This window comes from Aulonocara stuartgranti (genome assembly GCF_965226115.1).
Source record: "Aulonocara stuartgranti genome assembly, chromosome: 3".
Lineage (NCBI taxonomy): Eukaryota > Metazoa > Chordata > Actinopteri > Cichliformes > Cichlidae > Aulonocara > Aulonocara stuartgranti.
In genome coordinates, this window is record NC_138941.1 from 58235433 (window position 1) to 58253745 (window position 18313).

The window sequence follows — 18313 nt, forward strand, 5'->3', positions numbered from 1 at the left end:
GGGTAAGCAGCTGAGCAAGTTTCTCTCTTAAATCACACAATTTTGTCAACAAACCTTTGTTTACTACAAAATTGATTGATTGTTCCTTTACTCTATACAGTAACTTCATTTGATGTCTTTCTGGTTAAGATGCTGCGTTTCGCATCGTCCCAAAAAGACTGCAGTTCTTTGAGCTGGAGTCTGTCTTCTTTCACTGTGAGGGTCTTGATGGAGCTTCTCAGTTAAAAGGGATCAGAAATACAGAAATACTCATTTCAGTGTGTGATGAGAGCTCACCAACACTACTGTGTGCGATTCATCGAGCCTATGCAACAGACAGCGGCGAATACTGGTGTGAGACTGGAGCAGGAGAGAAAAGCATCAGTGTCAACATCACAATAACTCGTATGTTTAACACTCGAGTGACTGAAATATTTTATTATGACGTCATTTATAACCTGATGGATTTATGTCATTCAGAAACATTTTCTAACATAAAAATGTTCTATTGTTATCTATAACTATAGTATTTGGAACTATTATTAGTATTATTTATTGTAAACAGCATTTAACTTACTTATTTTAATGAATCATAATGATTCCATTCAAATGTTGCCGCAATATTGATGAATCAAGCCACAGTATTTGTTCAGTCTTATGTACTATTAATAAAAATTAACATTAAAATGAGTGACTATCAATGAGTCCAAAACGTCGTTACCATGGCAGCTGTTAACTAAAAAATTGTTCCACTTATTATTTCAGTGTTTTGCTTGCTTGGTTTGAAATGTTACAGATTTCTGTATCAGATAAAAAGTCTTGTTTTTCAGCTGGTACTGTCGTCCTAGAGAGTCCTGTTGTCCCTGTCAAGGAGGGAAACAATGTGACTCTGCGCTGCAGGAACAAGACAAAGACTTCAAACCTCACAGCTGATTTCTATAAAGATGGCTTCCTCATCGGGAACAGCTACACAGGAGAGATGACCATCCACAAAGTTTCCAGGTCTGATGAAGGACTCTACAAGTGTAAGATGTTTGATACTGGAGAATCACCAGAGAGCTTGTTGACTGTCACAGGTACAAATCAGACATTTTAAATCAGAAATTAAGAGCTGGAATAAATGATAATTTTAGAGTGTAGCTAAATATAATTAAGTGGAGACAATCAGTTTTCCCATTCTGTCATTTAAAGGTGAACCTTATTTGTTTTACAGCAGATGTATTTTTATCATTGCAGCACTTCACAGAGAGACCTGCTCATCTTCTTGTTCTGCCGTCCAGGTGTTCCTAATGTTGAGGACTATTTTCACCATTGTGATGGTGGTTCTGCTGCTTTTGTTAGTGGGATTACTTCACTTTGGAAAACTCAGTGTTACACAGACATAAATGGTATTTGTATATAAAGATGACTGATGGAGAATGTTCTGGAAGTTTTAACATTTAGATAATAAAACAGTGCAGTAAACTGGACAATTATAAGAGCTACACTATGACGGGTGATTGCAAATATTGTAAAAAATACTTCGACTTCAGTTTTTTTTTACTATATACTTTTTTCCTTTTTTATTGCTTTGACTTTGTTGGTTGCTGTTAAACTTGTCATGCACAGAAGAGTTTAAAACCACAGGCCTGCTGAGCATGTTTAAAGACCTCTCAGTATCTCAGTTTACTCAGCGTGTGATTATTTTAGATGCTGCAGATGCTCCAGTAATTTTAGCTTCTTAGATACAAACCGCATGAGAAAATGTTGGTTCACAGTAGAGTTAAAATACGTCAGCGTGATCATTTCAGTGCCAGCTTGTGGCTTAAAAATTCTACATAAGCCTTGTAGCTGCAAACATGTCAGTGTATCTTCTGCAGCTAAATAGTAAGCATGGCAAAAACAAAAACTTATATATATATTAACATATTTTAAAATAAAATGACCCAACAGAGGGGTGTGGATGTCAGTTACTACTTTCATTTCATTCATTCAACTTTAAATTTGTTAACTGTTTTAAAATAATTGACAAAAATATATATAAAGACAATCCCAGTGTCATCCGGATCAGCGGATCCAAGCCTCACCTGGTTTTCTCCCACGCTGTCGCCCACCTGTAAGGACATCTGCGGCTCTTCACCTGCTGGAAACTGCCCTTAACTACCTGCCCTCGATCCACAGCTCTCCTGCCCCCCCCCCCCCCCCCGCGCTACAAGTAAGGCAAACCCCATTCTCACTGTTTAATCTCTCGTCGTCACAAACCTCGCCATTCACTAATTCCACTCTCTCTCCCATTTCAGGCACTTTGCCCCGTGAAACTCCCGCCGTGAACTTTCACTACTAAACTCACTGCAAACTTGTGGCTGTTGAGCATAGTGTCTGCTTTTGGGTCCATTTATGTGACACCCAGTGAAAATATCATCTATGAGAAAAGAAAGAAACAAAATATATGTTTACATACAGAAAAAGAAAAATGTGAAACATGTTTTGGAACTTAAAAAATTTAATATTAAAAGATCAAGATTGTTTTTTCCATTTCTTACTTCACTTAACTTCATTTTTTTATTATATATAAATGTTTCTGAAACACCATAACACAGATACAGCAACATCACAGTTCTATTTGTCTGACACAGAAAAATGAACACAATATTAACCCTATTAAACACACAGACACACAAACGTTCCCAGAATAGTGCTTTAGCTCATGAGTTGTTACCTGATCAAATAATTGATTGGTTGCTTAACTAGCTTAAAATAAGTTTGAGAAAATATTTCAAAAAAGAAAATTAACTTAATAAATCAGACACAGCAGTGAATCATCAACATATTCTTAGTTGATAAGATTTTTTGCATTTTCTACTTAATTAAACAAAGACTAAACCAATTTTAGTATTTGGGAAATTTAGATGGATGAGAAGAGCTTTTGCTTCACTTAACTGAGTCTTGATTGAATAAAGTGTTACAAGTTGAACAACTGATTATTTAAACATGTTACATGTTGAGCAACTTCTGGGTTGGTTTTGGTCAGATCATCTCATAAGAAATGACAGAAATCCACGGCTGCTGTGGGAAACCTGTTGGCAGAGATCAGTTAGTGTTCTTCTTTTGTGCTAATAGAATTCATCAGAGCTATAAAATCTACAGTCAAAAAACCTGGTTTAAACCAGATTTAAAGTTTTGGTCTCAACACCCTCAACAGCCCTGTTATATTCGTTTGGTTTCTATAGAGCAAAATATATAGTTCAGTGATTATAAGATTAAATGTTTATCACAACTTCATCAGAATATGTTCAAGTGCATAGTGTGGAGGATGTCATAAGGCCTTGAGGCAATCAGATGTAAAACACAATATTTATAAGTGTTCATCCATCCATTCGCTTCCACTTATCCTTTTCAGGGTCGCGGCGGGCGCTGGAGCCTATCCCAGCTGTCCTAGGGCGAGAGGCGGGGTACACCCTGGACAGGTCGCCGGTCTGTCGCAGGGCTAACACACAGGGACAGACAACCGTTCGCACTCACATTCACACCTAGTGGCAATTTGGATTATCCAATTAACCTATCCCCACAAGCTGCATGTCTTTGGACGGTGGGAGGAAGCCAGAGTACCCGGAGGGAACCCACGCAAACACAGGGAGAACATGCAAACTCCACACAGAAAGACCCCGGCCTGATGGTGGAATTGAACTCGGGACCTTCTTGCTGTGCGGCAACAGTGCTAACCACCGTGCCACCATGCTATTTATACGTATTTTAAGTTGTAAATCAGTTAGATGAGACCCGAACACGACAGGAAGGTTATGTTCACTGTTAGTTTTACTGGTATATGCAAGATCACACGGGTAACTTATCATATGGCTGTATGGGGTGGCTGTAGCTCAGGTGGCAGAGCAGGTCATCCACTAATCAGAAGGTCGGTGGTTCGATCCCAGGCTGCATTCTGGCTGCATGGCAAATATCCTTGGGCAAGATACTAACCCCGTGTTTGCCTACTGGTGGTGGTCAGAGGGCCCGGTGGCGCCTGTGTCCGGCAGCCTCGCCTCTGTCAGTGCGCCCCAGGGCAGCTGTGGCTACAATGTAGCTTGCCATCGCCAGTGTGTGAATGTGTGTGTGAATGGGTGAATGACTGAATGTAGTGTGAAGCGCTTTGGGGTCCTTACGGACTAGAAAAGCGCTATACAAATGCAGGCCATTTACCATATGTATAACATGGGTAGATGCACAAGTAATCAGACTTCTAATCTGAAACATTTTTCCAGTTTGCTGATGAGAAAAGTGTGTAGTTTTACTTGTATTTTGACACCTAGTGTAGTTGCCACACAGGTAATTTCCATTTGCATGAGGGTCTGATGTGGCTGACTGTCTTGTTTTCCTGGACGCGAAATCTGCATAAACCAAGTAGCAGTTGGTGAAGTGAAGGGTAAAATGGTAGGTCAAGGGCTGGAGACTGAGGGAGGCTGCAGGTCTGGTGATTGAAGGCAGTTGTGAAGTTTGTGATGGACTTTGTCATACTTTTACAGTAATTAATTTACTACAATGCATTTCTTACTTTGCTGGAGCCAACTGTGAGGTTAGTTTTAAAATGTAGACAATTAGCTGTTCAGTCCAGTTTTCATACATGTCAAAAATGTGATAAAATCAGACTAATCAAACACCTCAAAATTCATCTTGAATACTTTTAAAATTGTAACTGGTAATTTTAATTAGAAGTATGAGGTGAAAATTAATCCCTCCTTTAAGAAAGGCCTGCTAATACTGCTGATGTTGCAGGGTGTGATCAAAGGGCGCCCCTTGGTGGTTTTCAGAGGTTTGGCATTCTGGTGGTTCTACACTACACATTTCAATAAATTGCTGTGCTTATTTCCAAATATAAAGGAATGTGTGGTGGCTTAAGCACACCAGCTGTTGATGTAAACATAAATGTAAAATAATTCTTTAAAAATAAAAATCAAATCAGAAAGGACAGCACTGATTTTGGGGCTGTTCCTTGACTTCTTTCTGAGGCTCCTTCAGTCTCTTTTTCTTCTGCTTGTGAAAATGTGACTACAGGGAAACCCCTGTGACAAATCACTTTTCTGTACTACAAATATGGAGTAAGCCTAATCGTTGATTCACTTCCGGTATTTCAGACAATCCCTTTCCGCCAAGAGCCACTTGTTAATTTGTTGCAGACTTGTTAAAGTGTTTTCTGAAATGTTATTTTGTAATTCTTCTATTGCCTGTGTAACTACCTATCCAGGTACAGGTATTGAAACTCTACAGGTAGCACAAATATGATCAGATAAACCTTGTGATCAACTATAAATGGATTTCACTGAACTAATACCATATGGAGGTAAAAGTATTGCTCCAGGTTATTGACATGTTCTCAGAGTGGGTAAAAGTTGTCCCTTGTAGCTTGGCTGCTTCTGGTGTTACCACAAACCTGGAAAGGTACTTAAAGGCAGTTAATGTAACAAACCAGGATTTATTCACAGGTTAAACCACAGGCACTATCCCCTCATGATAGGTTTAAATGTTCCAAGACATCTTTGAAGCTGACTCCAAAGTGTATATACATACCATGGGTCTTTCTCAAGGGGTCACTGATAAGTATAAAGCACACAATTGAATTGCCTCAGAATTGACATCATGGCTGTTCTGTTCTGTGATAGACAAGCAACAAATTACAGATTTTATAAGCAGAAAATTTCACTAGACATGCACTTAAAGCTGTATGAGAGCAAATTCTAGCAGCCGGTCTGATGATCAAACAGCTCCAAAGTCTGTGCGTGATGTGTGGTGATAGATATAGAAACTTTATTCCTAACAATGCTTCTGCTGATGATTGTTTTCCACATTAGAAACATTAGCTAATGGATTTACAGATGTCTGACACCGAATGTTTTCCTTACTTGAACAACAATCACTCAATTAAATCAAGTTTTAAGTCTTTCTTTACAGTTAAACCACTAATGGTCATTTATAATTCCAGTTTATGATGTGTTCACTTAAACTGCAGAACTGTAATCTGTCATTGTTAGGTTTTGTATTGTTGATTGTCATTTATGCTTAGAAATATTTAACCATTAACCATAACCATGCTTAGAGGTGTATAATCGATTGTGTAGTGATAGGATGTGTGATCTTTAACAGGCTGCAAAGGCTTGGTGTGTATTCCACACTGGAATGCACACCTACATCCTGGGAACATGGGAAGAGGTCGTACCTTGTTTTATTGTTTTATGGTAGGATAAACGTGACTATATCTGTTTTAGGCTAAGTGCCTTTCGTTTAGATGAACTGTTGGACTTCCAGACCAGCAGGTCTTAGGGAAGTCATTTATGGAGTCACACTCTGACCCCCCCCAACACACACACACACACACACACACACACAGGCAAGGTACTCTTTGTTTGTATGTAAGACGTCATATGTTAATGACCCTATGCATATTCATGTAACCACAATAGAAGGAGTGCTATGGGGAACCTGGCTGAGAGTCTGATGGGGGTCAAGTGGTGGAACGACACTTGGCTCCAGGCAGGTCTCCCTCATGCATGAGTAACACGAAGAACTTTGCCTACTTCGTGTCTTGCTTGCTGTGTAATTATATTGTCTTCAACGTTCCAGCGAATGGGTTCAAGCTACAAACCTATCATTAATGTTTTTGGAACTTTCTTTTTTTTAATATTTTAAAATATTATAATATTATTTTGCATACACATTTTTTAAACATTCTTAATAATACTCAAAAGTGTAGAAATGTAATAGAAAATTTATGTTTTTGTATGTGGCTGTAACTTTCTTGAACTAATGATCAGTGACGATTTGAAAACACACTAATTGTAAACTGTGTTCAAGGTTATTACTTTGTGTAAATAAATGTCAGAAAATCATTTTGATTTATTTTTCCACAACACAATGTCAGTGTGGTGGACGATAAGACCCAAAGATCCAGCACAGTTTTTCCTCACTAATAGTTATAATAATATATAATAATTATATAATTATATAGTTATAATAATTTTTATATTCTTAAATGAATATATCCTAGATTTTTTTTTCTACACATCACAGTCTGGTATCATGCAGCCACTAAACAGGACAGGAGCAGACTGCAGCGGACTGTACGAGCAGCAGAAAGGATCATCGATGCCCCCCTGCCCTCCATCCAGGATCTGTACCTCTCAAGAACCAGGAAACGGGCAGGGAAAATCATCACAGACCCCTCACACCGTGGACACAGACTTTTTGAGCTGCTGCCCTCTGGCAGACGGTACAGAAGCCTGCAGACCAGGACCACCTGACATAGGAACAGTTTCTTTCCCCTCGCCGTCTCCCTTCTTAACAGTTGACCTGTCTGTCATTCCACCTCATTTCATTTCTGTCATCCTGTATTCTATGTATATAAGTTTAGATTGGTTATTTATACTTGGTTTACACAGCATTGTGTATGTTTGTGTATGTATATGTATGCATGTGTAATGTATATATAGACACGTGTGTGTGTGTGTGTGTGTGTGTGTGTGTGTGTGTGTGTGTGTGTGTGTGTGTGTGTGAGATTTACATTGCTGTGTTTGAGAGTCACCATCTACCAGAGCCAAATTCCTTGTATGTGTCTGCACATATACATGGCCAATAAAAACGATTCTGATTCTGATGTCCGACAATATTGTCATGGACCGGCCTTTAAGGTGTCGTGGATGAATACAACAAAATAAAACCAGATAATAAAAATGATAAAAGCCTCAACTCTCGCGGCCTGATACCAAACAGCCCGGGGGTTGGGGACTGCTGTCAAACATCAAATCAGAGTGAACTTTTTTGTTTTGTTTTAGATCAATAAATATTAACATATTTTTTGTATTTGTGTAATGTCAGAATAAAGACAGAGTTATGTTTTTTTTTTTATTACTTTCATGCACTAAGTTTATTGTGTCTTTATCAAACAAGACACCAGGGCCCTGTTTCAGGAAGCCGGTTTAGTGGAAAAACTGAGTAAGTATACCCTGAGTTAACGAAAACTCTGGGTTTTCGGTTTCACAAAGCGAGTTCAGCTGCAGCCTGAGTGAGTCACTATGACGACACACTCCGTGAAGCTAACCTGCCCCCTAGCAGGTTTACTACAACTAACCCTGACTGTCTCCGCCCCTTTGTCGGAAACCTGACAGTAGGAAGTGTCGGACATGGCGTGCCACTTCCTTGAAGAGCCAGTAGATCGTGAAGCCCAAATTCTCCGCAGAGCTCTCCGCCGGGAGAGAGTGATCAGAGCGCGTTTGGACATTTTATCATTTCCTGATGATTTTCTGTGCGAACGTTACCGTTTCTCAGCACAATCTATAATTTATTTGGATAACATCCTCAGGCCATATATTACGCATGTGACACATCGCGGACATGCTCTCAGTTCATTGCATATTATTTGTATTGCACTTCGGTTTCTTGCAAACGGGAGCTTTCTGTATAATATTGGTGACGCTGAGCACGTTTCCAAGGCTACCGTCTGTCGGGCAGGCAGGAATGTTACAGTTGCACTGAAACGTCTCCTGTACTCGTCTGTGGTGTTCCCCGGTCATAGACCCACAAGATTCATCAAAGAGGGATTCCACAAAATTGCAGGTATCAGGATGAACAAAACTCAATTTATGATGTGGTGATACTTGGACTACTACTTAAATTGCACATTTATTTTCAGGGTTCCCAGGCGTGATTGGCTGTATAGATGGCACTCACATTCCAATCATTGCTCCTTCAGTAAATGAAGGAGACTATGTGAACAGGAAGTCTTTCCACAGCATTAATGTACAGGTACATAGTTCCCTGTAGCATGTCAAACTAACAAATTATTTCATTATAGTAATGGATGCTAATTTGTGTTCTCTGCACTGTGAAGATCATATGTGATGCTGCCAACATTATCACAAATGTGGAAGCCAAGTGGCCAGGCTCTGTCCATGACTCACAAATATTCCGTGAATGTACACTGAGCACAAAATTTGGACATGGTGAGTTGAGAATACTTTAAAATATATAAAGACCAATTGCTTCAGGGACATTTGAACTGAAGTGTACCCTTCTGTCTTAGGAGAGTTCACTGGCTACTTGCTTGGTGATAGGGGGTATCCATGTTTACCCTATTTGCTTACCCCTTACCCTGACCCTGAACCGGGCCCACAGCAGCGATATAATCTGGCTAATTGCAGGACAAGAGCCAGAATTGAAATGACTATCGGAATGCTTAAGGCCCGGTTCCAGTGCCTGCAAAGACTCAGGGTCACCCCAGAAAGGGCATGTGACATTATTGTGGCATGTGTGATTCTTCACAACATTGCCACAATTAGAGGAGAACACTGTCCTTCTGAACCAAACATCAGCAGTGATCCAAACCATGAACATCCTGACCCTCCCACGGACATACAAGATGGAAGCGCAGTCAGAGACACCATATGTCACAATCATTTCTTTTGACCCATCACCTCAACATGTTGAAAGAAGAATAAACAGATTTTTTGTTCAACTGGCTTTATTGGTCGCCTGTATTTCCTGTACACAAAGTATTAAAAGATGTAAACCTCATAAAGTGTCTCTGTTGCTTCCTCCTCTGTAACAGCTGTCAATGTTTCTTCATTATTTTCCTGTAGTAAAGAAATAGACAACATTGCTGTTCTACTGTAAACTCATATAATCTGTGGAGTATTACTCACAACTGCATGTTGGTCTGGCTCAACAGGAGGCTGCACCAGATGCAGTACACCATCACCATCAACTGATAGAATATGAGGTTTATACAGGTCACTTATAACTTACAAGGGACCAAATGGCAATTAACAAACATACCAATCACCTTACACTTCATTGTCATTATGCTCTCAAAGACAACCAAGGCTGAGGGAAGGCAAAATCAGTAGGAAAATAACTTCACTAAAAAATAATTCATTATGGTAAAGAGTTTATCAAATGAATGTGTCGCACTGCAAAGGTGACTGTGAAGAAAGGATGTATGCACATCATGTATTATTTTGAATTTACCCCTTATGTAGGCACTTGTGTCTTGCGGGGTTATTGCCTCAGAGGATGTCCCCGCAGAGATGCCTTCGGCCACAGGGCGCCCACTGTTTTGGCTGAGGGCCAACTGCTCAGCCTCTGTGAGTGGTGGTGGTGGAGGACCCCCACCTGTTTTTCGGGCCTCCGCTTTTTTTCTGTTGGCTATAACGGGCCACATTTGAGCATACAGAGTAAGCAAATATGTACTTGTAATGTGCTCAGATAATTTCAATAAGTGCTCACAGAAAGAAAATTAATGTAGCCTCTAACTGCAATTGATTTACATGGGACAAACAGACCAAGCACTATGGCTCGTAATACAATTACACCTTACCTGTTTGGACTATATTTTTATATTTCATTTTTACTTGCTGCCAGGCACGTTTGGGGCCTGTTGGGTTGCACCTGCGCTCACATCACATCACAAAATAAAATGTATAAAATAACAAATAAAATAACATATGATAAAATAACGTGTTAAATGGGTGGAAATCCCTAGATCAATGTTTAAATTAACACTCACGCATTGACTCTGTCGGCTATGTTTTGCCATGCATGCTCCCTTTCTTTTGCAGCTGTGGCTGTGTTACTTTTTTCCGCGGAATTTGCATGTTATCGGCATATGCTGCCATCAGAATTTCGGCCTCAAGCGCTGTGAAATACATTGACCGCGCCTTCTTTCCCTCCGTCTCCATGGTGACTCGCTTAATCTGTGCTCCGCTTATCAGGGCTTTATGTATCCTCGTCCGCGCGCTTCACTTGGGGTTAAAGCAACTCCGCGTTGACTGAACTAATTGTTATCAGCCTTTCTGAAACCGAATATTCCGAGTTGGACAGTTCGGGGTTACTCAACCGTGAGTGTCGTTTTTCACTCTGAGTTTTCCAAACCGGCTTCCTGAAACAGGGCCCAGGGCCCTATTTCAGGAAGCCGGTTTAGTGGAAAAACTGAGTAAGTATACCCTGAGTTAACGAAAACTCTGGGTTTTCGGTTTCACAAAGCGAGTTCAGCTGAAGCCTGAGTGAGTCACTATGACGACACACTCCGTGAAGCTAACCTGCCCCCTAGCAGGTTTACTACAACTAACCCTGACTGTCTCCGCCCCTTTGTCGGAAACCTGACAGTAGGAAGTGTCGGACATGGCGTGCCACTTCCTTGAAGAGCCAGTAGATCGTGAAGCCCAAATTCTCCGCAGAGCTCTCCGCCGGGAGAGAGTGATTAGAGCGCGTTTGGACATTTTATCATTTCCTGATGATTTTCTGTGCGAACGTTACCGTTTCTCAGCACAATCTATAATTTATTTGAATAACATCCTCAGGCCTAATATTACTCATGTGACACATCGCGGACATTCTCTCAGTTCTGTACATATTATTTGTATTGCACTTCGGTTTTTTGCAAACAGGAGCTTTCTGTATAATATTGGTGACGCTGAGCACGTTTCCAAGGCTACCGTCTGTCGGGCAGTCAGGAATGTTACAGTTGCACTGAAACGTCTCCTGTACTCGTCTGTGGTGTTCCCCGGTCATAGACCCACAAGATTTATCAAAGAGGGATTCCACAAAATTGCAGTTACTGAAACCAAGTGGCCAGGCTCTGTTCATGACTCACAAATATTCCGTGAATGTACACTGAGCACAAAATTTGGACATGGTGAGTTGAGAATACTTTAAAATATATAAAGACCAATTGCTTCAGGGACATTTGAACTGAAGTGTATCCTTCTGTCTTAGGAGAGTTCACTGGCTACTTGCTTGGTGATAGGGGGTATCCATGTTTACCCTATTTGCTTACCCCTTACCCTGACCCTGACCCGGGCCCACAGCAGCGATATAATCTGGCTAATTGCAGGACAAGAGCCAGAATTGAAATGACTATCGGAATGCTTAAGGCCCGGTTCCAGTGCCTGCAAAGACTCAGGGTCACCCCAGAAAGGGCATGTGACATTATTGTGGCATGTGTGATTCTTCACAACATTGCCACAATTAGAGGAGAACACTGTCCTTCTGAACCAAACATCAGCAGTGATCCAAACCATGAACATCCTGACCCTCCCACGGACATACAAGATGGAAGAGCAGTCAGAGACACCATATGTCACAATCATTTCTTTTGACCCATCACCTCAACATGTTGAAAGAAGAATAAACAGATTTTTTGTTCAACTGGCTTTATTGGTCACCTGTGTTTCCTGTACACAAAGTATTAAAAGATGTAAACCTCATAAAGTGTCTCTGTTGCTTCCTCCTCTGTAACAGCTGTCAATGTTTCTTCATTATTTTCCTGTAGTAAAGAAATAAACAACATTGCTGTTCTACTGTACACTCATATAATCTGTGGAGTAGTACTCACAACTGCATGTTGGTCTGGCTGAACAGGAGGCTGCACCAGATGCAGTACACCATCACCATCAACTGATAGAATATGAGGTTTATACAGGTCACTTATAACTTACAAGGGACCAAATGGCAATTAACAAACATACCAATCACCTTACACTTCATTGTCATTATGCTCTCAAAGACAACCAAGACTGAGGGAAGGCAAAATCAGTCGGAAAATAACTTCACTACAAAATAATCCATTATGGTAAAGAGTTTATCAAATGAATGTGTCGCACTGCAAAGGTGACTGTGAAGAAAGGATGTATGCACATCATGTATTATTTTGAATTTACCCCTTATGTAGGCACTTGTGTCTTGCGGGGTTATTGCCTCAGAGGATGTCCCCGCAGAGATGCCTTCGGCCACAGGGCGCCCACTGTTTTGGCTGAGGGCCAACTGCTCAGCCTCTGTGAGTGGTGGTGGTGGAGGACCCCCACCTGTTTTTCGGGCCTCCGCTTTTTTTCTGTTGGCTATAACGGGCCACATTTGAGCATACAGAGTAAGCAAATATGTACTTGTAATGTGCTCAGATAATTTCAATAAGTGCTCACAGAAAGAAAATTAATGTAGCCTCTAACTGCAATTGATTTACATCGGACAAACAGACCAAGCACTATGGCTCGTAATACAATTACACCTTACCTGTTTGGACTATATTTTTATATTTCATTTTTACTTGCTGCCAGGCACGTTTGGGGCCTGTTGGGTTGCACCTGCGCTCACATCACATCACAAAATAAAATGTATGAAATAAAAAATAAAATAAAATATAATAAAATAACGTGTTAAATGGGTGGAAATCCCTAGATCAATGTTTAAATTAACACTCACGCATTGACGCTGTCGGCTATGTTTTGCCATGCATGCTCCCTTTCTTCACAGCTGTGGCTGTGTTACTTTTTTCTGCGGAATTTGCATGTTATCGGCATATGCTGCCATCAGAATTTCGGCCTCAAGCGCTGTGAAATACATTGACCGCGCCTTCTTTCCCTCCGTCTCCATGGTGACTCGCTTAATCTGTGCTCTGCTTATCAGGGCTTTATGTATCCTCGTCCGCGCGCTTCACTTGGGGTTAAAGCAACTCCGCATTGATTGAACTAATTGTTATTAGCCTTTCTGAAACCGAATATTCCGAGTTGGACAGTTCGGGGTTACTCAACCGTGAGTGTCGTTTTTCACTCTGAGTTTTCTAAACCGGCTTCCTGAAATAGGGCCCAGGAAAAGAACTGTGGACTTCCACATGTGTGGCTCATCTATTGGTGCAGTTTCCAGATAACCGAAGGTCTCACATTCATCAGTACAGACAATAATACACAAGTATAAAAAACATGGGAACGTACAATCATCAAACTGCTTGGGAAGGAGACAGATTCTGAGTGCCAAAGAGGAACATTTTTTGTTTGAAATATGTGAAACAACCCAGGACATGATGAAAAGTCCTTGTGAAGATGCTGGCTGACACTAGAAAGACAGCGTCACCACCCACAGTAAAACGAGTCCTGTACCACCAGGAGCTGAAAGGTTACTCTGGGAGGAGAAAGCCATTACTTCAAAACCACCATAAAATAGGTTAGACTACAGTTTGCTGCTGCACATGGGGACAAAAATCCTAATTTCTGGAGACATGTCTTGAGGTCTGACCAAACAAAACTGTTTGACTGTAACGATAAACAGTATCTTTGAGGAAAAAGGGACTGGTGCATTTCACAAAATAGATGGCATGATGAGAAAAAAACAATCATGTGTACATGTTTAAGAAACATCTGAAGACATCAGCCACAATGTTGTATCTTGGGTGTAAATTGTATATATTCTAGATTCTTTTATTATATTTCAGACCTTCAGATTTGGTGAGTCAATATTGATGTGCAGTCCATTCATGAAGAGATTTGAGTCAGCAAATTCTGAATGTTTAGAACTGAAAGACAAACCTCATGCTTTTTTTTCTCTACCTGATTCTTCAGTTTCTCTGTTGTTTGTTTCACCTGCTGGAGCTGATTGATGATTTCAGTTTTCTTCTCTGACTGCAGCTGAAATGTTACATGAAGAAAGAGCAGAAGGAAGAAATTCTCATGTTTCAGATACAATAATGAATCAAATTCACTCAAAAACTGCAACCAAGTGAAACTGTACAGCACTGTACAGTACCTTTCCAAGCTTGTGTTTTAAAAATATATTTATGTCCAAGCTGTTTTTTAATTACTGCATGAATTGAAATGTTTTGCTTATTTTATTCTTTAGCATAATGAAATACACAACCATATAACTTTGCTGCTGTCATAATTTAAATTTGTGCTGTCAATTTTTAATCTGATCAACAGGAGGAAAGATCATGGGGACAACAGAACTCCTCAGTCACCACGACTGGTCCAGTTGGTGACTGGACCAATCTTGGTTATGGGAAGAAATTGCACAATATAATTGAATCTAATTTTAATATAAAAGTGTTACGTCCCCTCTTAAATGCTAGGCGATGAGGGTAGGGGACAGTAACAGTTAGATCCAGGTGGAATGAAAAGAACGCCAGGCAGAGGTATTTAATATAAAATAGATCTTTATTGTAGGCAAACACCTCAATAATTATAAATGGCCACAACAAAAGGAGACAGCACCGCTGCTTTAATAAGAAATCAGGGAGGTCAACCCAAAGTGGTAATGACCACTCAACAAAGAAAGCAACAATAAGGCTTCAACAGAAAGAGACAGCAAACAATATCCAGGCAGGCCACACAAACTAATGAAGGCCGCCGTCACTCATGGGCAATCACTGCTCAGTTAAGCACTACTCACAAAGAGCCACACACCAGAAGGCTGGTCACACGCAGCAGGCTGCTCCACACCTAAGTCAGTAGCACACTCTGACCAGCACAGAGGAAAACCACCAGAAACCTCTCCTTCCTCCTCCACACTGCTCTTCTCCAGCTTATATCACCCCTGAGGGTAATTGGTTGTAACGAGAGCAGATGAGCAGCAGGTGTGACCTAAAGGAGAGGGCAGGGGCAGAGAGAGACAAGGGGAGGGGCCAGAACGAAGGAGGAGGAGAGAGAGAAGACAACACCACGCCCACACACTCCCACAGCCTCCCAGGATGTAACAAAAAGTTTCAGTAATCATCATAGAATACTATGATTTTCATATAAATATTTAAAACACATGGCAATCGGGGTGTTTGAAGTCTGACTCAGTGAGTTCAACAAGAACGATCAGCATCCAGGAGTTTGCACTGCAGGTGAGTCAAATCTGAGTTTTGCAGAAGGGAACTGAAGGAATAAAGAGGCAAAAGTAAGTACAAGGTAGTAAAAGTCATATGACAGCAGTGCTCTCATACAAGCTCCAAACTCGAAGTTGGATTTTCCTTGAGCCACTCCTTAAAACCTTGCATTTGTGGGAAATAATCACATGTAACCGATGACAAAACCATCACTAGTGCTACGCCATTTGAGATGCTTTGCAACGCCTCAGTGCTGAGCGACTGTGTTTTTTGAAAGCTGAAGAAGTTGCCAGCAAGAAAAGACACTAAATAAAAAATATTGGTTATTGCTGAAAATCTTTGAATCTCCATCCCATGTACATAATCACACCTCGCCCCAGTTACACAAATGCGCAAGTCAATCAATTTTTCCAAAATTGTATTTATATCATTCACACAAACATTTATTATACTCAGCCCATGATTTTTAAGACACTGTTGTATTTGTGCCTTTGAAATTTAACTTAGAGCACATCACTGCAAAGACTGGACATGGCTCTAACTGAAAAATAACTACAATACTACTTCTAGGTGAAGACCTATCAATTAAGTACAAAGGGATTCATAATAGACAGGTCAAGTTTAGCATCTATCAGGTAAAATCATGTTATCTATGTAAGATTTGTCAAACCACTTTAGCTCCTCTCTTTTATGTTGTATCGGGGTTAATATCTGTTGTTTATGATGTTTTCTCTTTTGTCTTCTCAGTCAGTCAGCAACAACTCAACATGGAGGTTAGAGCTCTCTGCAGTACACTAGTATTAGTGTTTGCTGCACAAGTTCCTTTATTTATTTCTTCTTTTCATGTTTTAATTATTTCAAGTTAAAACTACACTTTTAGTCTAATATACTGTTATTATTTTTTTCTGTTTTTTCTACCATTGTCTGTGCAGCCATGCTCATATTCATTCTGCTGAGTGCACATGTCCAGGACAGCAGTAAATAGTTTTTCCACAAATTTTTATACTATACAATTTTTTTATTGCTTTTGTCAATTGTATTGTTCTTCAGGTTTACAATAGAAATTAATGTTTTTGTTTGTATTTTCATTATATCACATTTTTTGCTTTCTTTGTGTTTCTGTTTAGATGCAGGTTTTCACATCACTCCAGACAGACAGCAGCTGTTTCAGTTTCTTTTTTTCACTGTGAAGGTCTTGATGGCTCCACTCATTTGCGAAGGATCAGGAATACTGACGGATTTCTCTAAGCCTGTGACATGAAACAGAAATCTGCAAAGTACTGGGGAGACATAATGCAGTAGTGACTCGAGACTTTAATGGGAATCTCGGCAGTATTGAGCATGGCGGGGTGCTACTGGTTACATTTTGCTCATTAGTTTTCTCAACCAGTTAATTTCTAGAGAGCCTATAAGGCAATAAAATATATTCTAGCTAAATTTTCCACTACCTTCAGCACTCTGCTGGGCAGTGGCGAAGATCTGGACAGTCTGCAACTTTATATTGAGGAGTGCTTCAAGCAACGTGTTATCAAGAAACCCAACAAAACATTAACTGAATTGGTACAACAGTATATTACAGTATTCAAGTAACCTATCAAACAAACAGTGGAAAATGTTTACATGTGACAAAATTAGGAGAGACAGAAAAATCTCTGTCAACTTTACTTTCACTGGAAAGTTTCTGTAAAAAGTAATTTTATTCAATCTTTGAGAACATGACTGGAAATGAAAACATTTGTCTGTCAGTTGGCTCTGTGATCCTGCAGAGGCCTGATTTTCCTGGGCTGGAGGGTAACTGTGTGAGTCTGAGCTGCAAAAACAAGAACACATCCTCCCACCTCCTCTCTGATTTTTATAAGGATGGACTTCTCATAGACAACAGAATAACAGGAGATATGGTGAGCCACAGTGTTTCCATATCTGATGAAGGATGGCACAAGTGCAGCATATCTGATGTTGGTGAACCACATCTTAAAACAGTGCTGCCTTCACAGAGTGCTTTACTCAAATGCAATTATCCTGAGCACTGTTTTAACTGTTACTTTAGGATATTAGCTGTATGATGTTATGATGTTGGATGATGATATCAGGACTTGAAGTGCTCGGCCAGTCATCAGTCCAAAGTACAACAACCTGTTGTTTGTTCTACTTTGGATTCAGCGCTCTTGTCTTGATGACGTTAACTATGCTAATTACAAAACACCTCCTGTTCTATAATCTGTGCTAAAGAATGGAAAACAAAAAAAATTACGTCTCTAATGCAAATAGTCAACTAGGGAGTAGTCGCTGTGACTTATGTTTAAAAAAAAATAATAATAAAGTAAAACAGAAAAAAAGATCTTGAGATCTTGTAAGATTTTCTCTTTGTGAAGTTCTCACTCATGTACCTTCAGCTTTAAAACACACAGCAAAGTCTCACCATTGTCCACATCATTGCAGTTAAACTATATTTGTGTTGCACCTCTAAATAATAAAGACTCCTTTTTAAAGATATTTTTATTTACATATTTTTAATTCAATAAAAACACAAAATTTTTAACTGACTTAAAATGATATGAAATATATAAAATGTAATAATGCTCTTATTTAATTTATCCCTCAGAAAAGTAACTCTGATTATTTTACATGATCTTGTTTTTAAACAGCATCTGTTCTTCTCCAGTGTTGCTGATGAGGTCGATCTTCACGTCGTCTCCAATGTTCCAGTTGACCATGTTCATCCACAGCAGGTCAGCA

At 40.0% G+C, this 18313-nt stretch overlaps 2 protein-coding genes and 1 long non-coding RNA gene across 6 annotated transcripts in view; 2 read left to right on the forward strand and 1 right to left on the reverse strand.

Moving 5' to 3' along the window:
* Nucleotides 1–18313, reverse strand: part of LOC309701818 (uncharacterized protein) — a 54510-nt gene that overhangs the window by 18116 nt on the left and 18081 nt on the right. The gene's annotated exons all lie outside the window — the stretch shown is intronic.
* LOC309704051 (putative nuclease HARBI1) lies at nt 7899–9852 on the forward strand. The gene is made up of 4 exons (XM_082529003.1): nt 7899–8559; nt 8636–8748; nt 8834–8945; nt 9026–9852. Exons 1-4 carry the CDS (start codon nt 8127–8129, stop codon nt 9406–9408), a joined length of 1041 nt encoding a protein of 346 aa, XP_082385129.1. The 5' UTR covers nt 7899–8126; the 3' UTR covers nt 9409–9852.
* Nucleotides 11567–12210, forward strand: LOC309703360. The gene is made up of 2 exons (XR_014275877.1): nt 11567–11635; nt 11716–12210. It is a non-coding gene; the product is annotated as an uncharacterized lncRNA (long non-coding RNA).